The sequence below is a fragment of the Salvelinus fontinalis genome, chromosome 22, assembly GCF_029448725.1.
Source record: "Salvelinus fontinalis isolate EN_2023a chromosome 22, ASM2944872v1, whole genome shotgun sequence".
NCBI lineage: Eukaryota > Metazoa > Chordata > Actinopteri > Salmoniformes > Salmonidae > Salvelinus > Salvelinus fontinalis.
Window position 1 is genome coordinate 30393936 of NC_074686.1, and position 23655 is coordinate 30417590.

A 23655-nucleotide genomic window follows, 5' to 3' on the forward strand; every position below is an offset into this window, starting at 1 on the left:
TCCCCCTTTTTCCTCCAAACATAACGATGGTCATGATGACCAAACAGTTCTATTTTTGTTTCATCAGACCAGAGGACATTTCTCCAAAAAGTTTGATCTTTGTCCCCATGTGCAGTTGCAAACTGTAGTCTGGCTTTTATTTTGGCGGTTTTGGAGCAGTTGCTTCTTCCTTGCTGAGCGGCCTCTCAGGTTATGTCGATATAGGACTCGTTTAACTGTGGATATAGATACGTTTGTGCCTGTTTCCTCCAGGATCTTCACAAGGTCCTTTGCTGTTGTTCTGGGATTGATTTGCACTTTTCGCACGAAAGTATGTTCATATCTAGGAGATAGAACGCGTCTCCTTCCTGAGCGGTATGACGGCTGCGTGGTCCCATGGTGTTTATACTTGCGTACCATTGTTTGTACAGATGAACATGGTACCTTCAGGCATTTGGAAATTGCTCCAAAGGATGAACCAGACTTGTGGAGGTCTACAATTATTTTTCTGAGGTCTTGGCTGATTTCTTTTGATTTTCCCATGATGTCAGGCAAAGAGGCACTGAGTTTTTGAAATACATCCACAGGTACACCTCCAATTGACACAAATTATGTCAATTAGCCTATCAGAAGCTTCTAAAGCCATGACATAATTTTCTAGAATTTTTCGAGCTGTTTAAAGGCACAGTCACCTTAGTGTATGTAAACTTCTGACCCACTGGAATTGTGATACAGTGAATTAGAAGTGAAATAATCTGTCTGTAAACAATTGTTAGAAAAATTACTTGTGTCATGCACAAAGTAGATGTCCTAACCGACTTGCCAAAACTATAGTTTGTTAACAAGACATTTGGGGAGTGGTTCATAAACAAGTGTTAATGACTCCAACCTAAGTGTATGTAAACTTCCGACTTCAACTGTAGTTCTGTCCTTGAGCTTTCTTGTCTATTATTATTCTGTATTATGTCATGTTTTATGTTCTGTGTGGACCCCAGGAAGAGTAGCTGCTGCTTTTGCAAAAGCTAATAGGTATCCTAATAAAATATATAGCAATAATTTTGTAAATGTTTATTGTAGTTCTCTCTGTGAATGTCTGCTTGGGTAACCGCAGCCAGACACATATCATATGTTAACATGATTATTTATGCTGTATGTTTGTCTTCACTCAGGAACCTGAGCTGCCAAAGGATCACGCTTCATAAGAACCTCTTCGTTTCCTATGTCCTCAACTCCGCCCTTACCCTCATCTACCTCATAGCAGTGGTCAACAACACAGATGTAGTGGAGAGAAATCCAGTAAGTCTCACACATTTCATCTATAAAATCCAGTAAGTCTCACACATTTCATCTATAAAATCCAGTAAGTCTCACACATTTCATCTATAAAATCCAGTAAGTCTCACACATTTCATCTATAAAATCCAGTAAGTCTCACACATTTCATCTATAAAATCCAGTAAGTCTCACACATTTCATCTATAAAATCCAGTAAGTCTCACACATTTCATCTATAAAATCCAGTAAGTCTCACACATTTTATCTATAAAATCCAGTAAGTCTCACACATTTTATCTATAAAATCCAGTAAGTCTCACACATTTCATCTATAAAATCCAGTAAGTCTCACACATTTCATCTATAAAATCCAGTAAGTCTCACACATTTCATCTATAAAATCCAGTAAGTCTCACACATTTTATCTATAAAATCCAGTAAGTCTCACACATTTTATCTATAAAATCCAGTAAGTCTCACACATTTTATCTATAAAATCCAGTAAGTCTCACACATTTCATCTATAAAATCCAGAAAGTCTCACACATTTTATCTATAAAATCCAGTAAGTCTCACACATTTTATCTATAAAATCCAGTAAGTCTCACACATTTCATCTATAAAATCCAGTAAGTCTCACACATTTCATCTGTAAAATCCAGTAAGTCTCACACATGTCATCTATAAAATCCAGTAAGTCTCACACATTTCATCTGTAAAATCCAGTAAGTCTCACACATTTCATCTATAAAATCCAGTAAGTCTCACACATTTCATCTATAAAATCCAGTAAGTCTCACACATTTCATCTATAAAATGAAAACAATTTAAGGGGAAGAGGATAGATAAGTCTCAGGGTTTCACTGCATGATATTTTCAAAATAATATTTTTTTTTATTCTTAAAAGGTAACAGCCCTCGAGCTCGGTTTTACTTAATTCAAATGAGTTTACTATCAGTTTCAATCAAGCTGAGTGCAGATGTTTTTTTAAGAGTGTTCGTTAGGATATGAGTATTTTTTGCATATCTTTAATGTGGTGTGCACAGGCAGCCCAGAGTTATCCTTCTCTTAGCACTCAAAGACTTCTGTCCTCTGTCAGACTTTTGAACAGTTGCCACTCGTTGAGTTTAAGTCGGACCTGAATTCTTTGAATCCTGAGGCCTGTTAAGGTGAACATGGTAAATCTGCCTCTATGGAATGTAGCATTGCTCTATCTGGGATCATCCCTTTCTGGTGCTTTAAGTATTGTATTTTATGAGACATTTTTATTGTCCACCTTTTGAGGAAATTATTTGATTATGGTATTTTGCAAGGCAGAGTTACTGAGTCGACCGGCTTCTGTACCCAAAAAAGTATTAATAATAATTCAAAAACAAGCTAGAAAATGTCAGAGATCTAGATCCAGAGAAATGGCTACATTGGGTAACCTTTGAGTAGATACATTCGTTTTTTCATGGTTAGGTCACATGGTTAGTAAAAACTCCTGAATGTACACAGTAAGGTCCTTTTATCATGCTCTCGATTGGATCATCACTTTAGAGATGTCCTTCAGTTTATCCAGTCAAAGAAAATAACTACCGCCTGGGTTTGATTTCTAGCCTCTCTTCTTCTCTTCTCCCCGTACCATCATGTTCTCACTGGAAAAACAGACTTCAAGCCTAATCCATCTGGCATATTCACAGTGGAAGGTTTTTTGTTTCCTTAGATATACCAGCTGACCCTGGTGATCCAACTGACAGGGAGGAAGGAATGACAGCTTTCACAATAAATATTGTGGGAATGTAATTGGAAAACGTTTAATTTGATACCGAATGGTGGGGCTCTGGTTTATAGAGCAGGGGTTGCTGGGATATCTCCTCAGTTTAGGGTCTGGTACCATAGCAGGTGCCAGCTCTCTGTTCATATGATTTCTCATTTTATTTGTCCACTGAAGATGTTTGGTTGCTCTGATTAAACCTTGAGTCATATCTGAAGTCGCAGTGTCCATGGATTATCATTATTTAACCCGACCTTACAATATGAATAGCTATGTTCTAGCAGCATTGGCTCAGAACCATCTTTCCCAATCTGTCCTAAATGTATTATAATCTGCTTGCTTTGAGAAGCGGGAGAACTAAATTGCAGTTTGTCTTTCACACCTCAGACAACATGGTCTTGATTTCGAGGGGTGGAACAAAAAAAATCCCATCACAGTTGGTTGCACATACTGCACATGTTGAAATTCTGGAGCGCCAAATTTAGACTGGGTCGGTCTGTGTTCTGCATGTGTGATTTAGGGATGTGGTACTCTGTTGGGAGAATAGACTAGGCGCTCTTTGAACAAAAAGGAACACGTGTTCTCTCTCTCTGGCGGATCACAGTAGAGACTCCTAGTCTGCCAGTAGCGAGAGGAGTGAGTCCCTAGTGCTCAGGCCAAACGAAAGACTAGGCCCAAGACATGAGACACACACTTTGTCTGACATTAGTACCTTAACCACACAGACTATCCCGTTATATTAGGCCGGACGCCTCAGTAGGGCATTCAAGTTGAGGTTAAATGTGGTTATGAAGTGGTGAGAAAAATGAAGTGTTTAGAGCACACCAACAGACCTTAGTGATGAGTGAACTGTATTTCAGCATACTTGTAATGGCACATCTGGACTCCATGTAAGGGCCAGGAGTCATGAAGGGAGGGAGGGAGGTGGGAAGAGGAAGGAGAAGCCGAGGAATAGCAGGAGGTGGAAGAGGACGGAAGAGAAAGACGAGGAAGGAGAGTTGAAGAGAAGGAAGAGGAGGAGGAGGGTAAAGAAGGAGGAGGGTAGATGAGGGTAGAGGAGGAGGGTAAAGAAGGAGGTTAGATGAGGGTAGTGGAGGAGGAGGGTAAAGAAGGAGGAGGGTAGATGAGGGTAGAGGAGGAGGAGGGTAAAGAAGGAGGAGGGTAGATGAGGGTAGAGGAGGAGGAGGGTAAAGAAGGAGGGTAGATGAGGAGGAGGGTAAAGAAGGAGAAGGGTAGATGAAGGTAGAGGAGGAGGAGGGTAAAGAAGGAGGGTAGATGAGGGTAGAGGAGGAGGAGGGTAAAGAAGGAGGGTAGATTAGGGTAGAGGATGAGGAGGGTAAAGAAGGAGGAGGGTAGATGAGGGTAGAGGATGAGGAGGGTAAAAAGACATAGAGGAGAAGGAGACTCTTCACTTTTTCTACGTTGTTACGTTACAGCCTTATTCTAAAATGTATTAAATTAAAATGTGTCCTCATCAATCTACACACAAAACCACATAATGGCAAAGTGAAAACAGATTTTAAAAAGCATTTTATTTACCTAAGTATTCAGACCTTTTACTCAGTACTTTGTTGAAGCACCATTGGCAGCGATTACAACCTTGAGGCTTCTTGGGTATGACTACAAGCTTGGCACACCTGTATTTGGGGAGTTTCTCCCATTCTTCTCAAGCTCTGTCAGGTTGGATGGGGAGCGTCACTGCACAGCTATTTTCAGATCTCTCCAGAGATGTTTGATTGGGTTCAAGTCCGGGCTCTGGCTGGGCCACTCAAGGACATTCAGAGACTTGTCCCGAAGCCACTCCTGCGTTGTCTTGGCTATGTGCTTAGGGTCGTTGTTATGTTGGAAGGTGAACCTTCACCCCAGTCTGATGTCCTGAGTGCTCTGGAGCAAAGAATTTCTGCAACATTGAAGGCCCCCAAGAAAACAGTGGCCACTGTATGGCTAAGAGTTTGTGAGCGATTGACAGGTTCTGAAGGCTGTGTATGCTGCATATGCTGCGTATACGGACCTCAGGACAAGAGTCTAGAAGACATACAGTACCAGTCAAAAGTTTGGACACACCTACTCATTCCAGGGTTTTTCTTTATATTTACTATTTTCTACATTGTAGAATAATAGTGAAGACATCAAAACTATGAAATAACACATATGGAATCCTGTAGTAACCAAAAAAGTGTTAAACAAATCAAAATATATTATTTTAGATTTTTCGAAGTAGCCACCCTTTGCATTGATAACAGCTTTGCACACTCTTGGCATTCTCTCAACCAGCTTCATGAGGTAGTCACCTGGAATGCATTCCAATTAACAGGTGTGCCTTGTTAAAAGTTAATTTGTGGAATTTCTTTCCTTCTTAATGCGTTTGAGCCAATCAGTTGTGTTGTGACAAGGTAGGGCCGGTATACAGAAGATCGCTCTATTTGGTAAAAAACCAAGTCCATATTATGGCAAGAACAGCTCAAATAAGCAAAGAGAAACAACAGTCCATTATTACTTTAAGACATGAAGGTCAGTCAATCCGGAACATTTCAAGAACTTTGAAAGTTTCTTCAAGTGCAGTCGCGAAAACCATGGGTTAAGCTATGATGAAACTGTCTCTCATGAGGACCGACACAGGAAAGGAAGATCCAAAGTTAACTCTGCTGCAGAGTTACCAGCCTCAGAAATTGCAGCCCAAATAAATGCTTCAAAGAGTCCAAGTAACAGACACATCTCAACATCAACTGTTCAGAGAAGACTGTGTCAATCAGGCCTTCATAATAAGAGTAAGAGACTTGCTTGGGCCAAGGAACACAAGTAATGGACATTAGACATTAGACTGGTGGAAATCTGTCCTTTGGTCTGATGAGTCCAAGTTTGAGATCTTTGGTTCCAACCGCCATGTCTTTGTGAGATGTAGAGTAGGTGAACAGATTTTTTTATTTTATTTATTTTACCGTTATTTTACCAGGTAAGTTGACTGAGAACAAGTTCTCATTTGCAGCAATGACCTGGGGAATAGTTACAGGGGAGAGGAGGGGGATGAATGAGCCAATTGTAAACTGGGGATTATTAGGTGACCATGATGGTTTGAGGGCCAGATTGGGAATTTAGCCAGGACACCGGGGTTAACACCCCTACTCTTACGATAAGTGCCATGGGATCTTTAATGACCTCAGAGAGTCAGGACACCCGTTTAACGTCCCATCCGAAAGACGGCACCCTACAGAGGGCAGTGTCCCCAATCACTGCCCTGGGGCATTGGGATATTTTTTTAGACCAGGGGAAAGAGTGCCTCCTACTGGCCCTCCAACACCACTTCCAGCAGCATCTGGTCTCCCATCCAGGGCCTGACCAGGACCAACCCTGCTTAGCTTCAGAAGCAAGCCAGTAGTGGTATGCAGGGTGGTATGCTGCTGGCATGATGATCTCCGCATGTGTAGTTCCACCAAAATGGTGGGACTATCATTGACCCAACAAACCTCCAGGTTGTTTAAGGGCTATTTGACCAAGAAGGAATGAGATGGAGTGCTGCATAAGATGACCTGGCCTCCACAATCACCCGACCTCACCCCAATTGAGATGGTTTGGGATGAGTTGGCCGCAGAGTGAAGGAAAAGCAGCCAACAAGTGCTCAGCATATGTGGGAACTCTTTCAAGACTGTTGGAAAAACATTCCAGGGGAAGCTGGTTGAGAGAATGCCAAGAGTGTGCAAAGCTGTCATCAAGGTAAAGGGTGGCTAGTTTGAAGAATCTAAAATATATTTTGATTTGTGTAACACTTTTTTGGTTACTACATAATTCCATATGTGTTATTTCAAAGTTTGGATGTCTTTACCATTATTATACAATGTAGAAAGTAGTACGAATAAAGAAAAACCCTTGAATGAGCAGGTGTGTCCAAACTTTTAACTGTTGCTGTACTTGTATGTAAATGTAAATGTAGCTGCTACCAATGCCAGAATCGTCTAATCAGATCAGCACACATGTTCCGAGACAGAGTGCTGAGAACAACAAATCTCAACACCTAAAGGAGTCAATGAATCTACATGGACCCGTCCCAAATGGAACCATATTCCCTATAGACGGGTTGATTATTTAGCAACAAAACCGATGCGTGTGCAACTATGGGGCAAAACAGACTGGTTGGCTTAGATTGTTGCCAACATGTAAACTATATATTTTTTCCGATGTTTATTGGAAACATAAATAAATGTGCACAATGAGCACTTGTTATTTCAAATACTTTGTTACAGTTGTTGGGTTAGCTAGCTGGCGAATTTGAGCCATATTAGCATTTATCAGTCAAAACATTTCAAAACAAGACATCTTATCAAGTACAAGATGAAACGAGTCACTTACGATTCTCCACATGGCAGTTTCTTGTCATTGTTGGTAACTATCTGGTCATCCAGACCCACAACAAAACACTGACTTCTGCTCCATTGAAGCGTGCGTATCGTTTTCGTGACATTGTCAGCTAACCCATCTACTGTATATAGTGCACCACTTTTGACCAGGGCCCATATGTAGGCCATAGTGTGCCATTTGACAGAAAGAGACATGATAGCATAGTGTTGACTGACAAGAATGTGTGGATATTATTGAACAGGATTAAGGGTACTTTGCAGTCCATTATTCTTGTAAAATAAATACAATGAGCTGCAGTTACATTAACCTAGAGAAAAGTAGAGCAAGGGATGCGCTCCAGCAGTAGGGGGTAAAATGATGAACATCCTCCTATTGGAAAATCATAATACCCCCACTAACAATTCTGTGTCAGGGCTGGTTGAGCGTTGGGCTTTGTGTTGTTGTTATTGTTATTTGGTGTTGTTGTTGTCGTCTCTGTGTGAATCTCTGTGATCCTAATCCCCTGCAGGTTGGCTGTAAGGTGTTGCACTTCTTCCACATGTACATGCTGGGCTGTAACTACTTCTGGATGCTGTGTGAGGGGATCTATCTGCACACACTCATTGTGGTGGCTGTGTTCGCCGAGGAGCAGCACCTACACTGGTACTACCTCCTAGGCTGGGGTGAGTCTTACGACCCGCCTTAACCACAGATCAGGCATCCGATTAGTTTAAAGAGATAGTGTGAGATTTGGGCATTTAAGGCATTTTTCTACTTATGCTAGCTGTTCCGGTAGACTTCCAATCATTGTGCTAACGATAGTTAGCATTGGCTCACAAAACTACCTCTAACTCTCTTCATACTGAACGCAGAGACATAAAAATGGTATCTGCGAGTTCATCTGACTCCCTTTAAACCAAAAACATAAATTGTATGCAATAAGGCTGCATTAATTATAGCCAGCAATTGAAAGCAATGCAAAAGGTTAATTGCAGAGAGGAATAGTCGAAGCAAGAGGGTCCACTGCCATCAAAATCATTCAGAGGCGGCGCTCCTAGTGGCTGGGGACTTTAGTGCAGAGAAACTTAAATCCATTTTACCTAATTTCTACCAGCAAATTACATGTGCAACCAGAGAGAGAAAAAAATAAGTCCACCTTTACTCCACACACAGAGGCAGGTACAAAACTGACCATAATTCTAACCTCCTAATTCCTGCACCCAAGCAAAAACTAAAGCAGGAAGTACCAGTGACTCACTCAATACGGAGGTGGTCAGATGCTAAGCTACAGGACTGTTTTGCTAGCACAGACTGGAATATGTTCAGGGACTTATCCGATGGCATTGAGGAGTATACCACATCAGTCACTGGCTTCATCAACAAGTGCATCGATGACGTTGTCCCCACAGTAACCGTACATACATACCCCAACCAGAAGCCATGGATTACAGGCAACATCCACACTGAGCTAAATGTAAGAGCTGCCGCTTTCAAGGAGCGGGACTCTAACCTAGAAGCTAATAAGAAATCCCACTATGCCCTCAGACAAACCATTAAACAGGCAAAGCATAAAATACAGGACTAAGATTGAATCCTACTACATCGGCTCCGACGCTCGTCGGATGTGGCAGGGTTTGCAAACTATTACGGACTACAAAGGGAAGCCCAGCCGCAAGCTGCCCAGTGACACAAGCCTACCAGACGAGCTAAACGACTTCTATGTGCACCTCGAGGCAAGCAACACTGAAGCATGCATGAGAGCTGTTCCGGACATCTGTGTGATCACGCTCACCATAGCCGATGTGTGCAAGACCTTTAAACAGGTCAACATTCGTAAGGCCGCAGGGCCAGACAGATTACCAGGGCGTGTACTCCGAGCATGCGCTGACCAACTGGCAAGTGTCTTCACTGACATCTTCAACCTGTCCCTGTCCGAGTCTGTAATACCAACATTTTTCAAGCAGACCACCATAGTCCCTGTGCCGAAGAACACCAAGGTAATCTACCTAAATGACTACGTCTATAGCCATGAAGTGCTTTGAAAGGCTGGTCATGGCTCACATCAACAGTATCGTCACGGAAACCCTAGACCCACTCCAATTTGCATACCACCCCAACAGACCCACAGATGACGCAATCTCTATTGCACTCAACACTGCCCTTTCCCACCTGGACAAAAGGAACACCTACGTGAGAATGCTGTTCATTGATTACAGCTCAGTGATCAACATAATAGTGTCCTCAAAGCCCATTTGTCACGTAGGTATAAAGGGATCGGGAGACATGCGCAGGAATGCGTAATAGGGTTTTTTATTTACCCAAATTAGGAGACAAAGGAGATGATCTTGGACTACAGATAAAGGAGTGCCGAGCACGTCCACATTCTCATCGACAGGGCTGTAGTGGAGCAGGTTGAGAGCTTCATGTTCCTTGGTGTCCACATCACCAACAAACTATCATGGTCAATTTTGTAACCACTCCCTCTTCAAATTAGGGCTAATTGGAAAAGCTGTTCAAAAGAGGACATTGTATTATTTCTTTGTACTCCCTGATGAAGGCCATGCAGCCAAAACGCCTCATATTTTTTCAACGTTGTTTCTATTGAACATGCCATACAAATAAAGGCATTTTAATGAATTATATGAAGAGTGCCTTGGTCCTCCTTTCTTTTTGATTTTTTTCATTTTTGATGACCAATTCACCCCTTTTACCAAAGAGCACCTTCTATCTACCAAAATGTACTATTGTGTACCTTAGTAGCGCTTCCCTTCCTCTTCTTTCTACTAAAATATATTTTATATTTGAGATTCTTCAAATGGCCACTTGATGACAGCTTTGCACACTCTTGGCATTCTCTCAACCAGCTTCATGAGGTGGTCACCTGGACTTTTGAACGGTAGTGTGCATACTTCATCTTCTCCCCTTCTGCTTTTATGAAAACAAGTCACCAAAACAGCATTCTCAGACAGTAATTAAATGATTCACTTGATGGTCAGTCATGATAGTCAGTGATAATTATTCCCTTTGTTAACGCTTTATTTTACGTTTGAACATGTTACATTATCTGTATTCGGCAGTTGTTTAGCTAAAATGGTTTTATACAACGGACAAACCAGATGTAGGTTTTTCACCTTTATGTTGTTCTCGCTGGAATTGAACTCATATCCTTGTCAACTTGCCCATCTGTTTTTGGGGCATGTATTTCACTATCTATTCTATCTATTCTAATGACGTCTGAGGTAACATGATACAGCAATAAGTCTTCATAGCAGCCTGTTGCATGTTACAGTGTGTACAAAACCATAAACTCACCTAGCCCTGGAGGCCTCTGCCTCTGATTCATAGCCTATCTTCATATTTCATCACCCTGTACTCACTGTAGAAATAAAATAACATTGTAAACAGCTCCCACTATCGCTGAATCAGCTTGTGTGTCACACAACACAGTGGGACACAATCTGTGTCAGGACACAGGAGCAGACACAACCCTGAGGTCACTGTTAACTGCGACACTCTCTGTGTGTCAACCCCATCAAACCCTGTATCAAATTGACAGCTTTAGTAGCTCTTCCTATTGGATAGCTGCTGTTAACGTGCTGTCTGTTCTGTTCTCCCCCTGTTTAAAGGAGGAGTGATGTGTTATAATATGAGCCCTGCCTGTCCGATAAGTGATACGATAACTGTGAATGGTCGGCCATTATTAAAGATGCCGTGATATAACCTTGGGGCAGAAGCTACAGTGTCTTTCACACAGGCACCCTGAGGAATGGATGGAGGACATCCAGCTAGTCCATCTGTAGCCAATATGGCCGTAGAGCTTTGATAAATCACTTCTAAACGGACCCGCTGCTCGGATTCATCTGTTTAATCTGTTTATGGCCCAGCTAAAATGAAACCCCCAATAAACACTGGTACGGTTGTGTTGTTCATGGAGAAGGATTTAACAAGACTGGATTATTAGAGGAAATTGCTCAGTGTGGGTTTGTTGTTGTTCAACTTGTAGCGGACAACATGATGAGGATGATCTTAATTTGATCACTTTTATTGCCAACAAATTTCCTACACCACAGGTATTGCAGATGAGCGTCGTGATTTACATAAATTCACTGAAAACCCACACTAACACGCGGTTATATTACTGTAACAGTATGGTACTTTTCATGTTTCCTACTGTTGGCCAGCTAATAGCCTAACCACCGATCAAGCAACATTATGAACTTAACGTTCAAATCCTGTTGCTCCAGGATTATTTTGTTGTGACAATATAGGTCAAATTAAGATCCTACACCTGTAGGATAGTATAAGCTTGTTTTGAATTTAGGAAGGGCTTCCATTGGCTGTCTGCTCTGCCAGGTATCTTCACCTTAAAGGATATTTAAATGCTGCTTAACAGCCTTTAAGGAATAGTTGACTCAAAATACAAATTAACATGATTTCTCCACTTACCTTGGCTATGTTCATGTTCATTTGTATTTTCAGTGAACTTCCCCTTTAACCTCTTCTATAGAAAATACAGAAGATATACAAGAAGTTACTCTTATAACTGAGGAATTACATACTAATTACTGTAATAACCACATTATAGATGTTTACGTCATAATACACACAACATCATTCATTGATTGATTCATTAATTGATTAATTGACATTTTGCAGATGTGTTTACAGTATCTGTCCTCTGGTTTCCAGGGTTTCCCTTAGTGCCTGCATCCATCCATGCCGTGGCAAGGAAGAAGTATTTTGATGACAAGTGAGTGATGGTCCTCTGCACTAGTGTTGTAAATAAACAGAGCAGCTGTGTGGTGAGCTGCAGTAAACAGATATAGAAGGAGAAGAAGAAGAATTCATTGTCCGTTTGTAGACTTGTGTGATGGAGAATGTTTCTCCTTCCTGTAGCTGCTGGATGAGTGTTGAGACCCACCTGCTCTACGTGGTCCACGGGCCCATCATGGCAGCACTGCTCGTAAGCTACATCCTACACTCTAGAACCTTAGAAAGTTATTTGGCTGTTCCCATAGCAGAATCCTTTGAAGAACTATTTTTGGTGGCAGGTAGAACCCTTTTGGTTCCAGGTAGAACATAATGGTACATGGATGTTCTTCTCGATCAAAACTTAGTACGTAGGTAGCCATCATTGGACCAAAAATCATGTATTGTTATACTGCTGAATGTGCAACACATCAATCAAAGCAAATTGTGTCCTATGCTGGTGTTTAGACTTCCATTGTTTAGACAAAAGCATTATAATCAGGTTAGATTGCAGCCCTTTCAGACACAGCAACCATTTTCAGACGTTTATAAAATCCCTTCTTTCTCCTCTTTCCCAGGTGAATCTGTTCTTCTTGCTGAACATCGTGAGGGTGCTGGTTACCAAGCTGAGGGACACCCACCGGGCAGAGTCTAACATGTACATGAAGGCAGTGAGAGCTACCCTGATCCTGGTCCCTCTCCTGGGCATCCAGTTTGTCATCTTCCCCTGGAGGCCAGAGAACCGTCTGGCGGGGGAGGTCTACGACTACATCATGCATATACTAATGCATTACCAGGTAATCGCTATGACTACATCATGCATATACTAATGCATTACCAGGTAATCGCTATGACTACATCATGCATTTACTAATGCATTACCAGGTAATCGCTATGACTACATCATGCATTTACTAATGCATTACCAGGTAATCGCTATGACTACATCATGCATTTACTAATGCATTACCAGGTAATCACTGTGACTACATCATGCATTTACTAATGCATTACCAGGTAATCGCTATGACTACATCATGCATATACTAATGCATTACCAGGTAATCGCTATGACTACATCATGCATTTACTAATGCATTACCAGGTAATCGCTATGACTACATCATGCATATACTAATGCATTACCAGGTAATCGCTATGACTACATCATGCATATACTAATGCATTACCAGGTAATCGCTATGACTACATCATGCATATACTAATGCATTACCAGGTAATCGCTATGACTACATCATGCATATACTAATGCATTACCAGGTAATGAAACTGATCACTACGACTACATCATGCTTATATTAATGCATTACCAGGTAATCACTATGACTACATCATGCTTATATTAATGCATTACCAGGTAATCACTATGACTACATCATGCTTATATTAATGCATTACCAGGTAATGAAACTAATGGCTACGACTACATCATGCTTATATTAATGCATTACCAGGTAATCACTATGACTACATCATGCTTATATTAATGCATTACCAGGTAATCACTATGACTACATCATGCTTATATTAATGCATTACCAGGTAATGAAACTAATGGCTACGACTACATCATGCTTATATTAATGCATTACCAGGTAATATCTATATTAATATATTACCAGATAATGACTACTTCATGCATATATTAATGCATTACTAGCTCATATCTATATTCATGTATTATTAGAAAAGGACTATTAATGCATTACCAGGTAATGACTGTATTAATGCATTACCAGGTAATGACTACATCATGCATATATTAATGCATTACCAGGTAATATCTATATTAATGTATTACCAGATAATGACTTTATTAATGCAGTAGCAGGTAATGACTCCATCATGCATATGTAAATGCATTACTAGGTCATATTTATATGAATGTATTACCAGATAATTACTTTATTAATGCATTATCAGGTAATGACTTTAATAATGCATTACCAGGTAATGACTACGTCATGCGTATATTAATGCATTACCAGGTATGTAAGGCAATTGATTGTATGCTAGCAGAACAGTCCTTACCAAAGCTCTGATCTGACATAAGGTATACCAAAAGGGTTCTTCGGCTATCCCCATAAAATAACCCTTTTTGGTTTCAGGTCGAATCATTTTTGGTTCCAGGTAGAACTCTCTTTACAGGGTTCTACATGGAACCAAAAAGGGTTATTTTATGGGGACAGCCGAAGAACCCTTTTAGGCTCTAGATAGCAACTTTTTTTCTAAGAGTGTGTGATTGTCTTGTTTTCCCTCCAGGGATTACTAGTGGCAACGATATTCTGCTTTTTCAATGGCGAGGTAAGCACTACTGTACTAACACAACACACAACACACAGGATATCTTCACTCTGTGGAAACCATCAACTTCCCATTCAGTTGTACTCTTATATAATTTGTTTGTTGAGGTACAGTAGACAGTATACAGTAACAGTTTAAGCTTGAACCTCTGATGAACCCTCACCCTTTGGTATGGTAGTGTTTTAACTGAACCTCTGAAGAACCCTTACCCTTTGGTATGGTAGTGTTTTAACTGAACCTCTGAGGAACCCTTACCCTTTGGTATGGTAGTGTTTTAACTGAACCTCTGAAGAACCCTTTGGTAAAGTAAAGTTTTTTTTAGTATAGTACAGTTTTAATTGAACCTCTGAAGAAGCCTTATACTTTGGTAAATTTTTTTTGGTATAGTACAGTTTTAATTGCAACTCTGAAGAACCCTTACCTTTTGGCAAAGTACATTTTTAATTGAACAGCTGAAGAACCCTTACCTTTTGGTAAAGTACAGTTTTAATAGAATCTCTAAAGAACCCTTACCATTCGGTAAAGTAGAGCTTTAATTGAACCTCTGGCAAAGTGCAGTTTTAACGCCTGGTGGCATTTCAGCTGTCAGGACTCGTCTGTCCCGTCATGCACACCATTTCACAGAGCATTTCCATGTCAACAGGCGGCCATCTTGTGCACCCGAGAACACATAGATTTTTTTTTATTTGACTAGTCAAGTCAGTTAAGAAAAAATTATTATTTACAATGGCAGTCTACCGGGGAACAGTGGGCCTTGTTCAGGGGCAGAATGACAGATTTTTACTTTGTCAGCTCGGGGATTCAATCCAGCAACCTTTTGGTTATTGGCCCAACGCTCTAACCACTAGGCTACCTGCCACCCTGAACAATTGTGGAGATGCCAGAGATTGAACCCGGGGCCTCATACATTGATGAGTGGCCCGTGGTGATAGAGTTATCATCAATTAGTGGGAGAAAGCATTACTGCGCTGAATCTATGGAGTCAGCTGACTCCTGTACAGTAGCAGAGGCAACAGCACTAGGACCATCTCAGATGAAGAGGAAGGAAGACAAGCCTTAGAAATGCCTCAGACACTTGAATCTCTCTGGGGCGAATCATCCACCCTGTCTGTCTGTCTGTCGCTCACTCACCTCAGCCTGCAGTTGTTTGCTGTCTGACAGCGGATGTCCATAATCTAGAGTCACCAACACAAACTTGAACTTTTGAATTTTTAAGGATATTGCTGTTTTTTTTTTTTTTAAAGAGACTATTCAGACTTGTTTTTAGGTAATATTGTAAATGCTGTGATCCAGAACGGCCAGAGGTTTTAACATAGGCCCACCCACCCAGTCAGTTAATAATATACATTGAGAGAATACATTTGATAGGTCAGGAGTTGCATCAGGTACTGCTTGGCCAGTCTGAGCCCAGATCAGGAGAAAGAGCGACTGAGCATTTTCTTCGCTTAAGAAAGTAGAAAGAAAAACAATGCACACACCCAGAAAAACAGAGACCTTATTTGAATACACAGCATGAGGTGGAATCTGGCACTGACGAAAACACAGCGAATGAACATAGCATTCGTTCATCATCAGGCGCAGTGTTTAGTAATATTTTATACGTAGGAAATGATTTCTGGGCCGGGAAAACAGGTCAATTATTAGCTCATGCGTGAGCAACCAGGCCCCATCAGCATCTCCATCGGCCCTCGTAAACCAAGTTTGACGTGTCAGAAGAACCGATTCAGCAGTGTCGGGGGGATAAAAGACGCATTGACACAGTAAGGGAATGTTTGTTTGCTTTGCAGCATAATGGCTTTTACTGTCTCCTAATTTGGGACATTCATTTTTGGAGATGAGTTCATTGCACAATTTGATTCTGGGGCCAAAATGCCTAGACCTAGGTTGTGTCCCAATTTACACCCAATTCCATACATTCTCTATGGGCATCTTTTTCCCTAAGGGCCGTGGTCAAAAGTAGTGCAATATAAAGGGAATAGGGGTGTCATTTGGGACTCAGCACTAGCTACACAGTCTGTTGAATAACTCATTGTCAAGTTACACCAATGAGGAAAAAAGTAGTACTTATTGTTATGTTTTCTAGGTTGCGTCTGAAATTGCACCCTATTCCCTATATAGTGCACTACTTTGGACCAGATGTAACAGTATAACTTTAGTACCGTCCCCTCGCCCCGACACGGGCGCGAACCAGGGACCCTCTGCACACATCAACAACGGTCGCCCACGAAGCATCGTTACCCATCGCTCCACAAAAGCCACGGCCCTTGCAGAGCAAGGGGCAACACTACTTAAGTCTCAGAGCAAGTGACGTAACTGATTGAAATGCTACTAGCGCGTACCCGCTAACTAGCTAGCCATTTCACATCCGTTACACTCACCCCCCTTTCAACCTCCTCCTTTTCCGCTGCAACCAGTGATCCGGGTCAACAGCATCAATGTAACAGTATAACTTTTAAACCGTTCCCTCGCCCCGACACGGGCGCGAACCAGGGACCCTCTGCACACAACAACCGACACCCACGAAGCGTCGTTACCCATCGCTCCACAAAAGCCACGGCCCTTGCAGAGCAAGGGGCAACACTACTTAAGTCTCAGAGCAAGTGACGTAACTGATTGAAATGCTACTAGCGCGTACCCGCTAACTAGCTAGCCATTTCACATCCGTTACACAGAGTACAAGTAGTTTATAAAAAAAAAAGTGAAATCCTGTGCACAGCAGTGTGTCTCTAGGTCCTGGTGCTGGTTTTGGAAGGAACAACTAGTATTCAAAAGCATGAGTAAAAACGGAAGACTGAAAAAAAGACAGGCAAATGTAATTTTTACTCGTTTTTCAATGCTAGTTGTTGATATGCTCTGCATCATTAGATCATGGGAGAGTGCAGTGTGTCCTGTCCTCATTTTCACTCAGTAATTGGTGTGGCATTGTTCAGGAATTAGATGTTCCCTGTGCTGGCTCAGGCCGTTCTTCTGAGAGAACTATGTCAAACACTGCTTTGCTTTCCATTTTTAGACTGCACACCCATTCATGCAGTATAAAGTTATCACACAAGATCATTCTCCAGTTTTCATTTTTTTCTTAATCAGATTCTTGCTGTGCTGAATAATTTCATACGCTCATAATGTATAATTTACTAACTTGGTGATTTTCAAAAGAGGAACAGCAGATAAGCGAGCGTAAATACATCAATCTACTCTACCTGCACTAAACTCAGTAAGGAGAAGGTATTATCCTTCAATTAATCACAGGAAATGGGAGCCTAAATTGTGATTAAATTCTGTTTCATAACAAATTCATGTCTAAAAACTGCCATTAACATTTGTCATACAAATTCACATTTCCTGTGCTCAGTCACATTACATTGATTTAATGATCATGCATATTGATGAAAATGTGTGGTTGTGCACTAAAATGCTGTGAGGTGACAGTGAGGTACTAAAATGCTTTGAGGTGACTGAGGTACTAAATTGCTGTGAGGTGACATTGAGGCACTAAAATGCTGTGAGGTGACAGTGAGGCACTAAAATTCTGTAAGGTGACAGTGAAGTACAAACAGACCATGTGTCTTTTTGCTGTTCACCTGTCCGTGCCTAATGTGTCTCTCTGTGTGTCTGTAAAACCCTGATGAGGGCAACAGCTGAAATGCAGCAATTTTAATTATAAAGAAGTTTTATGCACTTCCATTGTCCTCCAAGAGTGGCTTAATATGATTGTTCTCTCTCTCTCTCTCTCTCTCTCTCTCTCTCTCTCTCTCTCTCTCTCTCTCTCTCTCTCTCTCTCTCTCTCTCTCTCTCTCTCTCTCTCTCTCTCTCTCTCTCTCTCTCTCTCTCTCTCTCTCTCTCTCTCTCTCTCTCTCTCTCTCTCTCTCTCTCTTTTGAGTGTGTTTATCCGTTTGAGTGTGTACTCACTCATTAGAGAATACAGTTTATAATATGAATATTCCTTTTTCTCAGGTGCAGGCTGCTCTGAAGAGACAGTGGATTCAGTATAAGGCCCAGTGGGGTCAGAGACGGAGGGACCACTGCTCCATGCGCTCTACCTCCTACACCGCCACATCCATCACTGAGGTGCCCGCCTTCATGTACCACCACGACTGCAACAGCGAACACTTAAACGGCAGACACACCTCTGAGGACTCTGAGCTGGTGGCTCTTAAGACAGGGGAGACGTACGCCTGACAAGCGGGAGGCACTCTGAGTGTGGGAGGAGAAAAGAGTTAGTAGAGGAATCAAGATGGAGACGTTTCTCTACTATCTAACATGAAACAAAGTTTCCCAGCGGTCCCCGTCACGGTTCCCCATCTCAGAGACAGAACGAGGGGGTAAGCCCCAGACTGTGAAGGAGAAGACAGTGTGTGTCTGGACAGTGATACAGTGATACAGTATCTCTCCCATGACTTGGCCAACGATGGCTGATGCTTCTTTACATGACATTGCTGCTGCTGTGGCTGATTTTAAAAACATTATAAGATATACATGAAACGGGAGTCGAGTTTGAAATGTGACACGTCCTAAAGCTGCTATTTGTGGCTGCTATTTGTGGAGCTCTTCCTACACATCATGGGGACATTGAGGATGATGGTGATGGTGAAATGGATGATGATGATGAAACTGTATTGTTGCTTCGTCTATACCAAAGGGTGTGTGGGTTCGGCTGCCATAGGCATGCTCTGCGTGAACTGAATCCAACACTGAAGCGACCGACAGTGTCCATGACACGTGAGATCAAAGGTTGACAAAGGCTCCCTGTACCTAAGCTCTGGAATCATGTACATATTTGTTTCACCAGTTTCACTTTAAAAGTGTCAAAGGGTGTTTTAGAAGATTCTATTTTTCGGACTAAATGTTTTTGTTCTTGTCAACGACTTGTTCTTTAAATACCTGCTATCTGTCCTGTGAAGCTAGTTTGCTCCGCCAGACTGCTTTGCTGTTAGTACAGCTGCTGACTGTTCTTGTGGTGTTTCTGTCAGAAGGCCTGGATTTAAAGAGTGCAAAAGATACAGAACGCCTTGATATGGGCTCAAAAGAGAGAGAGTAAAAAGGATTGATTAACTTAAAATAAAAAGCAAGATATGGAATGACATAGGTAACGCATTTGGAAGCCATTTTGAGTACCACATGGCTCTAGCGGGGAGACTATTTCAGTGAAATGGTCTTGTCTATTGTTTGCCGTGTCCATTTGCCAAAAGGTCTAAAGTGAAGCTTGTATGATTACCGAAGAATCATTATGTTATGTTTTGTGCTTAAATTACGGCTATTTGAATATGTTCAAATTTATTTTCTTTGTCAAATCGTTTAGGAATAGAAATAACATGGAATGAGGAGAGAAAATGAGTAAATACATTAAGGCTACCTGCAGAGTGTTGCTATATCAACAATTATAATTTTCAATACAATTATCTAAATTGAAAACATGATTACCTCGAAGAAGCATTTTCCTTCCATTGTACAGAATCTGTTAAATCGTTCTAACTGAGGGCTATTTCAAACAACTCTCTTGTGGTGAATACTACAGAATATGTATTTTCATTCACCTACAGCTGTAGGATCTTAATTTGAGCCAGTTTGTTACAGCAGGAAAAGAATCCTGCAGCAACATGAAATGTACATTTTTACATGGATAATAATGAGTAGACATTTTCTTTTGTTGGGGTTGATACATTTTTTTGTAAGGATAAATCAAGTCTGAAATTTCAAAGTGACAAATACAATTTGATTTCATTTTAAACCCCAGGAAAGTTGAAATCAAATTAAGATCCTACATCTGTAATATATCATGCCCTTAAATTATCATGCTCTTGGATCCTGAATTAAAGTCTGAGGCATTTCAGAAAGTGTAATGTGGAATCCTTTGCTCTTAGCTAATCTGGTAGCGCAGGCTAATTTCTAGGAGTGTGATTTTGGTTTTGTGTCACAAAGGCTGTCTTAAGGAGTCAGGAATAGAAACGTAATCTCTTGTTTACCGTCACTGCATGCAGGTGGTCTCCTCAACAAGCACCTTCTGTTTCATAGAAATGTAAATGTTAACCTTCAAATGTGTTCCTTTGGAAATTGCACAACCAAAATTGATTTCTAGAATGGACACTGAAAACCATTGAAATTGAACGAAATGGCTCAGCACACTGCTTTGTATTGAATTAAAGGAGATGTGTGTGTGTGTGTGTGTGTGTGTGTGTGTGTGTGTGTGTGCGTGTGTGTGTGTGTGTGTGTGTGTGTGTGTGTGTGTGTGTGTGTGTGTGTGTGTGTGTGTGTGTGTGTGTGTGTGTGTGTGTGTGTGCGTGTGTGTGTGTGTGTTTATCAGTGTGTAAAATGCAGATAGTGATCCATGAGCCTTGGGGCCTTCTGATGTCCAGATTAATCCCATCTTCACATGGTTTTTAAAGATAGACATCTGCTAGGATTTAACTCCAGGGGCTCTCAGAAAGGAAGAACGGCTCTGGAGCTGCCCTGATCTGGATATAGTGTAGCAGTATGTTACTGTAGACAGGTACAGGTACTTCAGTACCGATGATAACCAGGGGCCTCATTTATAAAAAGATTTGTACTCACAGATTTAATCCTAAATTGTGCATACAATGCCATTTCTAAATGAGGCCCCAGGTGCCCAGACCCATTGCAGACTAGTTTGGACCTGAATGCCGAAGACACATTTCATTTTGGGGACAATACAGTTAATTGTGCCAATCTAATTTATTTTACATCTTCAAATTCTATTAGGCCAAGATAAAGTAAATCTATACACTTACTCCAATTTTAATACTCTGCTTCCAATGTCTTTGCTGATGTCGGGCCAGCATGGAAGATTTGACACGGTGACAATCAGTTTGAAAGGTTAGAAGAAGGCCATTTGATGAGGTCTCTAAGAGCTAATTCTGTCTGTTTGATACCAGAGAAGACTTTAACCGCTGTGAAGTGGATTTAAAAAAGGTTTTGATCCATCCATCTTTTGAGGTTTATTTGTTCTGGATATGAATACCATGTTAAGGTTTTTATTTTAATTTGGAGGAATAATTTTACTTGTGTATATTTAGTATGTACATGGTCACGTTGTCCTGTGCCCATGTCAACATGACAGCAGAGTTTGTGTGTGTAATAGATGTGAAGTGTTTCAACCGCTGTTTTTGGTTCTTTTGTTTCGCTTGTGTTTGGCTCTCGACCTCTAAGTGCTTTGTGTGGCGTTATTTCAAAGAAAACAAAAACAGTGTTTTGTAAAATGCACAAAGTGACCAGCTGTTTGTTTGAAAGCTATTTCAATCAGAAATATATTCCTAAAAGATTCCCTGTTGTGTCTGTTCTTTCTTTCCTACAATACTATGCAACCTGTAGGACTTAGGAACAAACCTTTGTGTGTGTGTGTGTGTGTGCGTGTGTGTGTGTGTGTGTGTGTGTGTGTGTGTGTGTGTGTGTGTGTGTGTGTGTGTGTGTGTGTGTGTGTGTGTGTGTGTGTGTGTGTGTGTGTGTGTGTGTGTGTGTGTGTGTGTGTGTGTGTGTGTTTTAAAGGGAGCAGAGGAAACTGGATTTAAAAGTTTTAAAATACCTCAACATCACAATCGCCACTGTATTATTTTGTACCCAAATTACCCTCCTAAATGGTTTAGGCATACTTTAAAATCTAGTCTTCTGTCCGGAAAAAAGACACATTTCAGGTTTCAGAGGATTTGCATTGTGAGTATGTGATGGAAACGATGTATCGTGAGATTGACTATATTCCTGCTCTCTCATTCATCAACCGTCATACAGTAATGCTTCTGATACCCATTATACAACACAAATGCTGTATATTCCATATATAGTGCACTACTTTTGACCAGGGCCAATAGGGCTCTGGTCAAAAGTAGTGCACTATGAAGGGAATAGGGTGCCATTGGAGATACAGTTCAAGTCTGGGCACATCAGATCCCAGTTGTCCTCTGAAAAGGACAGTTCTTCCCATCAGTAGAATCTGGTTGTTATCATCCTAATAGGCCAAGCTTTTGCTTTTCTAAGAGCCCCCGCAACTATGCAGCGTCTATTACACTAAGGACAATTTCAAGGTCTGTTGGTTCTTTATAGCACCGCTATACCATAGTAAGTCAGTAACAATGATGTTGGATATCAAATAGCTGCTGTTCAAATAGCTGTTTTACAATATCTTATACAGGCAAACCCCAACTCATGAAACTGAATCATTAAATGATAGTGTTCAACTTGAAAGTGGAGAGGAAAATGAAGCAGTATGCAAAGAGACTCCTGCTCAAGATGGAGCGGGTTCATATTCACTTGTCTCTGTATTTATTAATAGACAATGTGGGGAAATAATCAAACTTTACTGTTGCAGGAATGTACCGTTTAACCTGTTTATTGAAACCCATTTACTCAGTCATAAGGATTGGATAGATGCATAACCCCACACAGCAGATCTTATTGAGGGATCACCTGTCACGACTTCCGCCGAAGTTGGCTCCCCTCCTTGTTCGGGCGGCGTTCGGCGGTCGACGTCACCGGCCTTCTAGCCATCGCCGCTCCATTTTTCATTGTTCCATTTGTTTTGTCTTGTTCCCCGCATACCTGGTTCACATTCCCTAATCAACTGCATATATATATTCCTCTGTTCCCCCATGTCTTTGTGTGGGATTGTTTTGTTACGTGTTTTGTATTGACACGCCTAGCTGGTTTTTCCCCCGGGTACTATGTTTCAACCCGGAGTATGTTTAATTGTTAAACATTTTTGCTTATTTGTGACTTTGTCGCGCTTTGCACTTTTGCCTTTGGCTGGAGGTTTGTTGGACACTGCTGCGTCCGTCTGTTGTTTGCTTCTGCCGAATAAAGTGTGGGCCTGATCACAACTCTCTGCTCTCCTGCACCTGACTTCATCACCAGTAGTGCACACGCTGACATCACCAGTCATGGTAAATTCCCCACCTGATTATTCCAAGGCAGGATAACAAGAGAAAATAATATCTGAATTCATTATGGAAATAGGATGCACCCTAAATGGCACCTTATTCCCAAAATAGCGCACTACCTTTGACCAGAGCCCTATGGGACCTGATCAAAAGTAGTGCACTGTATAGAGAAAAGGGTGCCATTTGGGGTGCATTCTATTTCCATAATGAATTCAGATATTATTTTCTCTTTGTATCCTACCTTGGAATAATCAGGTGGGGAATTTACCATGAATGTAAAGTTTTATGAATATGTTGTATCATTTTCTCATGCATTCAAACTAAGTAACAGTAGACCTCTCTCAGAGCTCAGTCATA

At 41.2% G+C, this 23655-nt stretch overlaps 1 protein-coding gene across 1 annotated transcript in view; it reads left to right on the forward strand.

The window, feature by feature from the left end:
- The window catches only part of LOC129820190 (calcitonin gene-related peptide type 1 receptor-like), a 94546-nt gene extending 72855 nt beyond the window's left edge, over positions 1-21691 (forward strand). The window contains exons 11-17 of the mRNA XM_055877173.1: positions 1149-1275; positions 7872-8025; positions 12032-12092; positions 12239-12305; positions 12670-12888; positions 14375-14416; positions 18368-21691. Of these exons, the coding sequence (XP_055733148.1) occupies positions 1149-1275; positions 7872-8025; positions 12032-12092; positions 12239-12305; positions 12670-12888; positions 14375-14416; positions 18368-18592 (895 nt within the window). The 3' untranslated portion in view covers positions 18593-21691. The remainder of the gene's footprint in view (positions 1-1148; positions 1276-7871; positions 8026-12031; positions 12093-12238; positions 12306-12669; positions 12889-14374; positions 14417-18367) is intronic.
- Positions 21692-23655: the final 1964 nt, after the last annotated feature.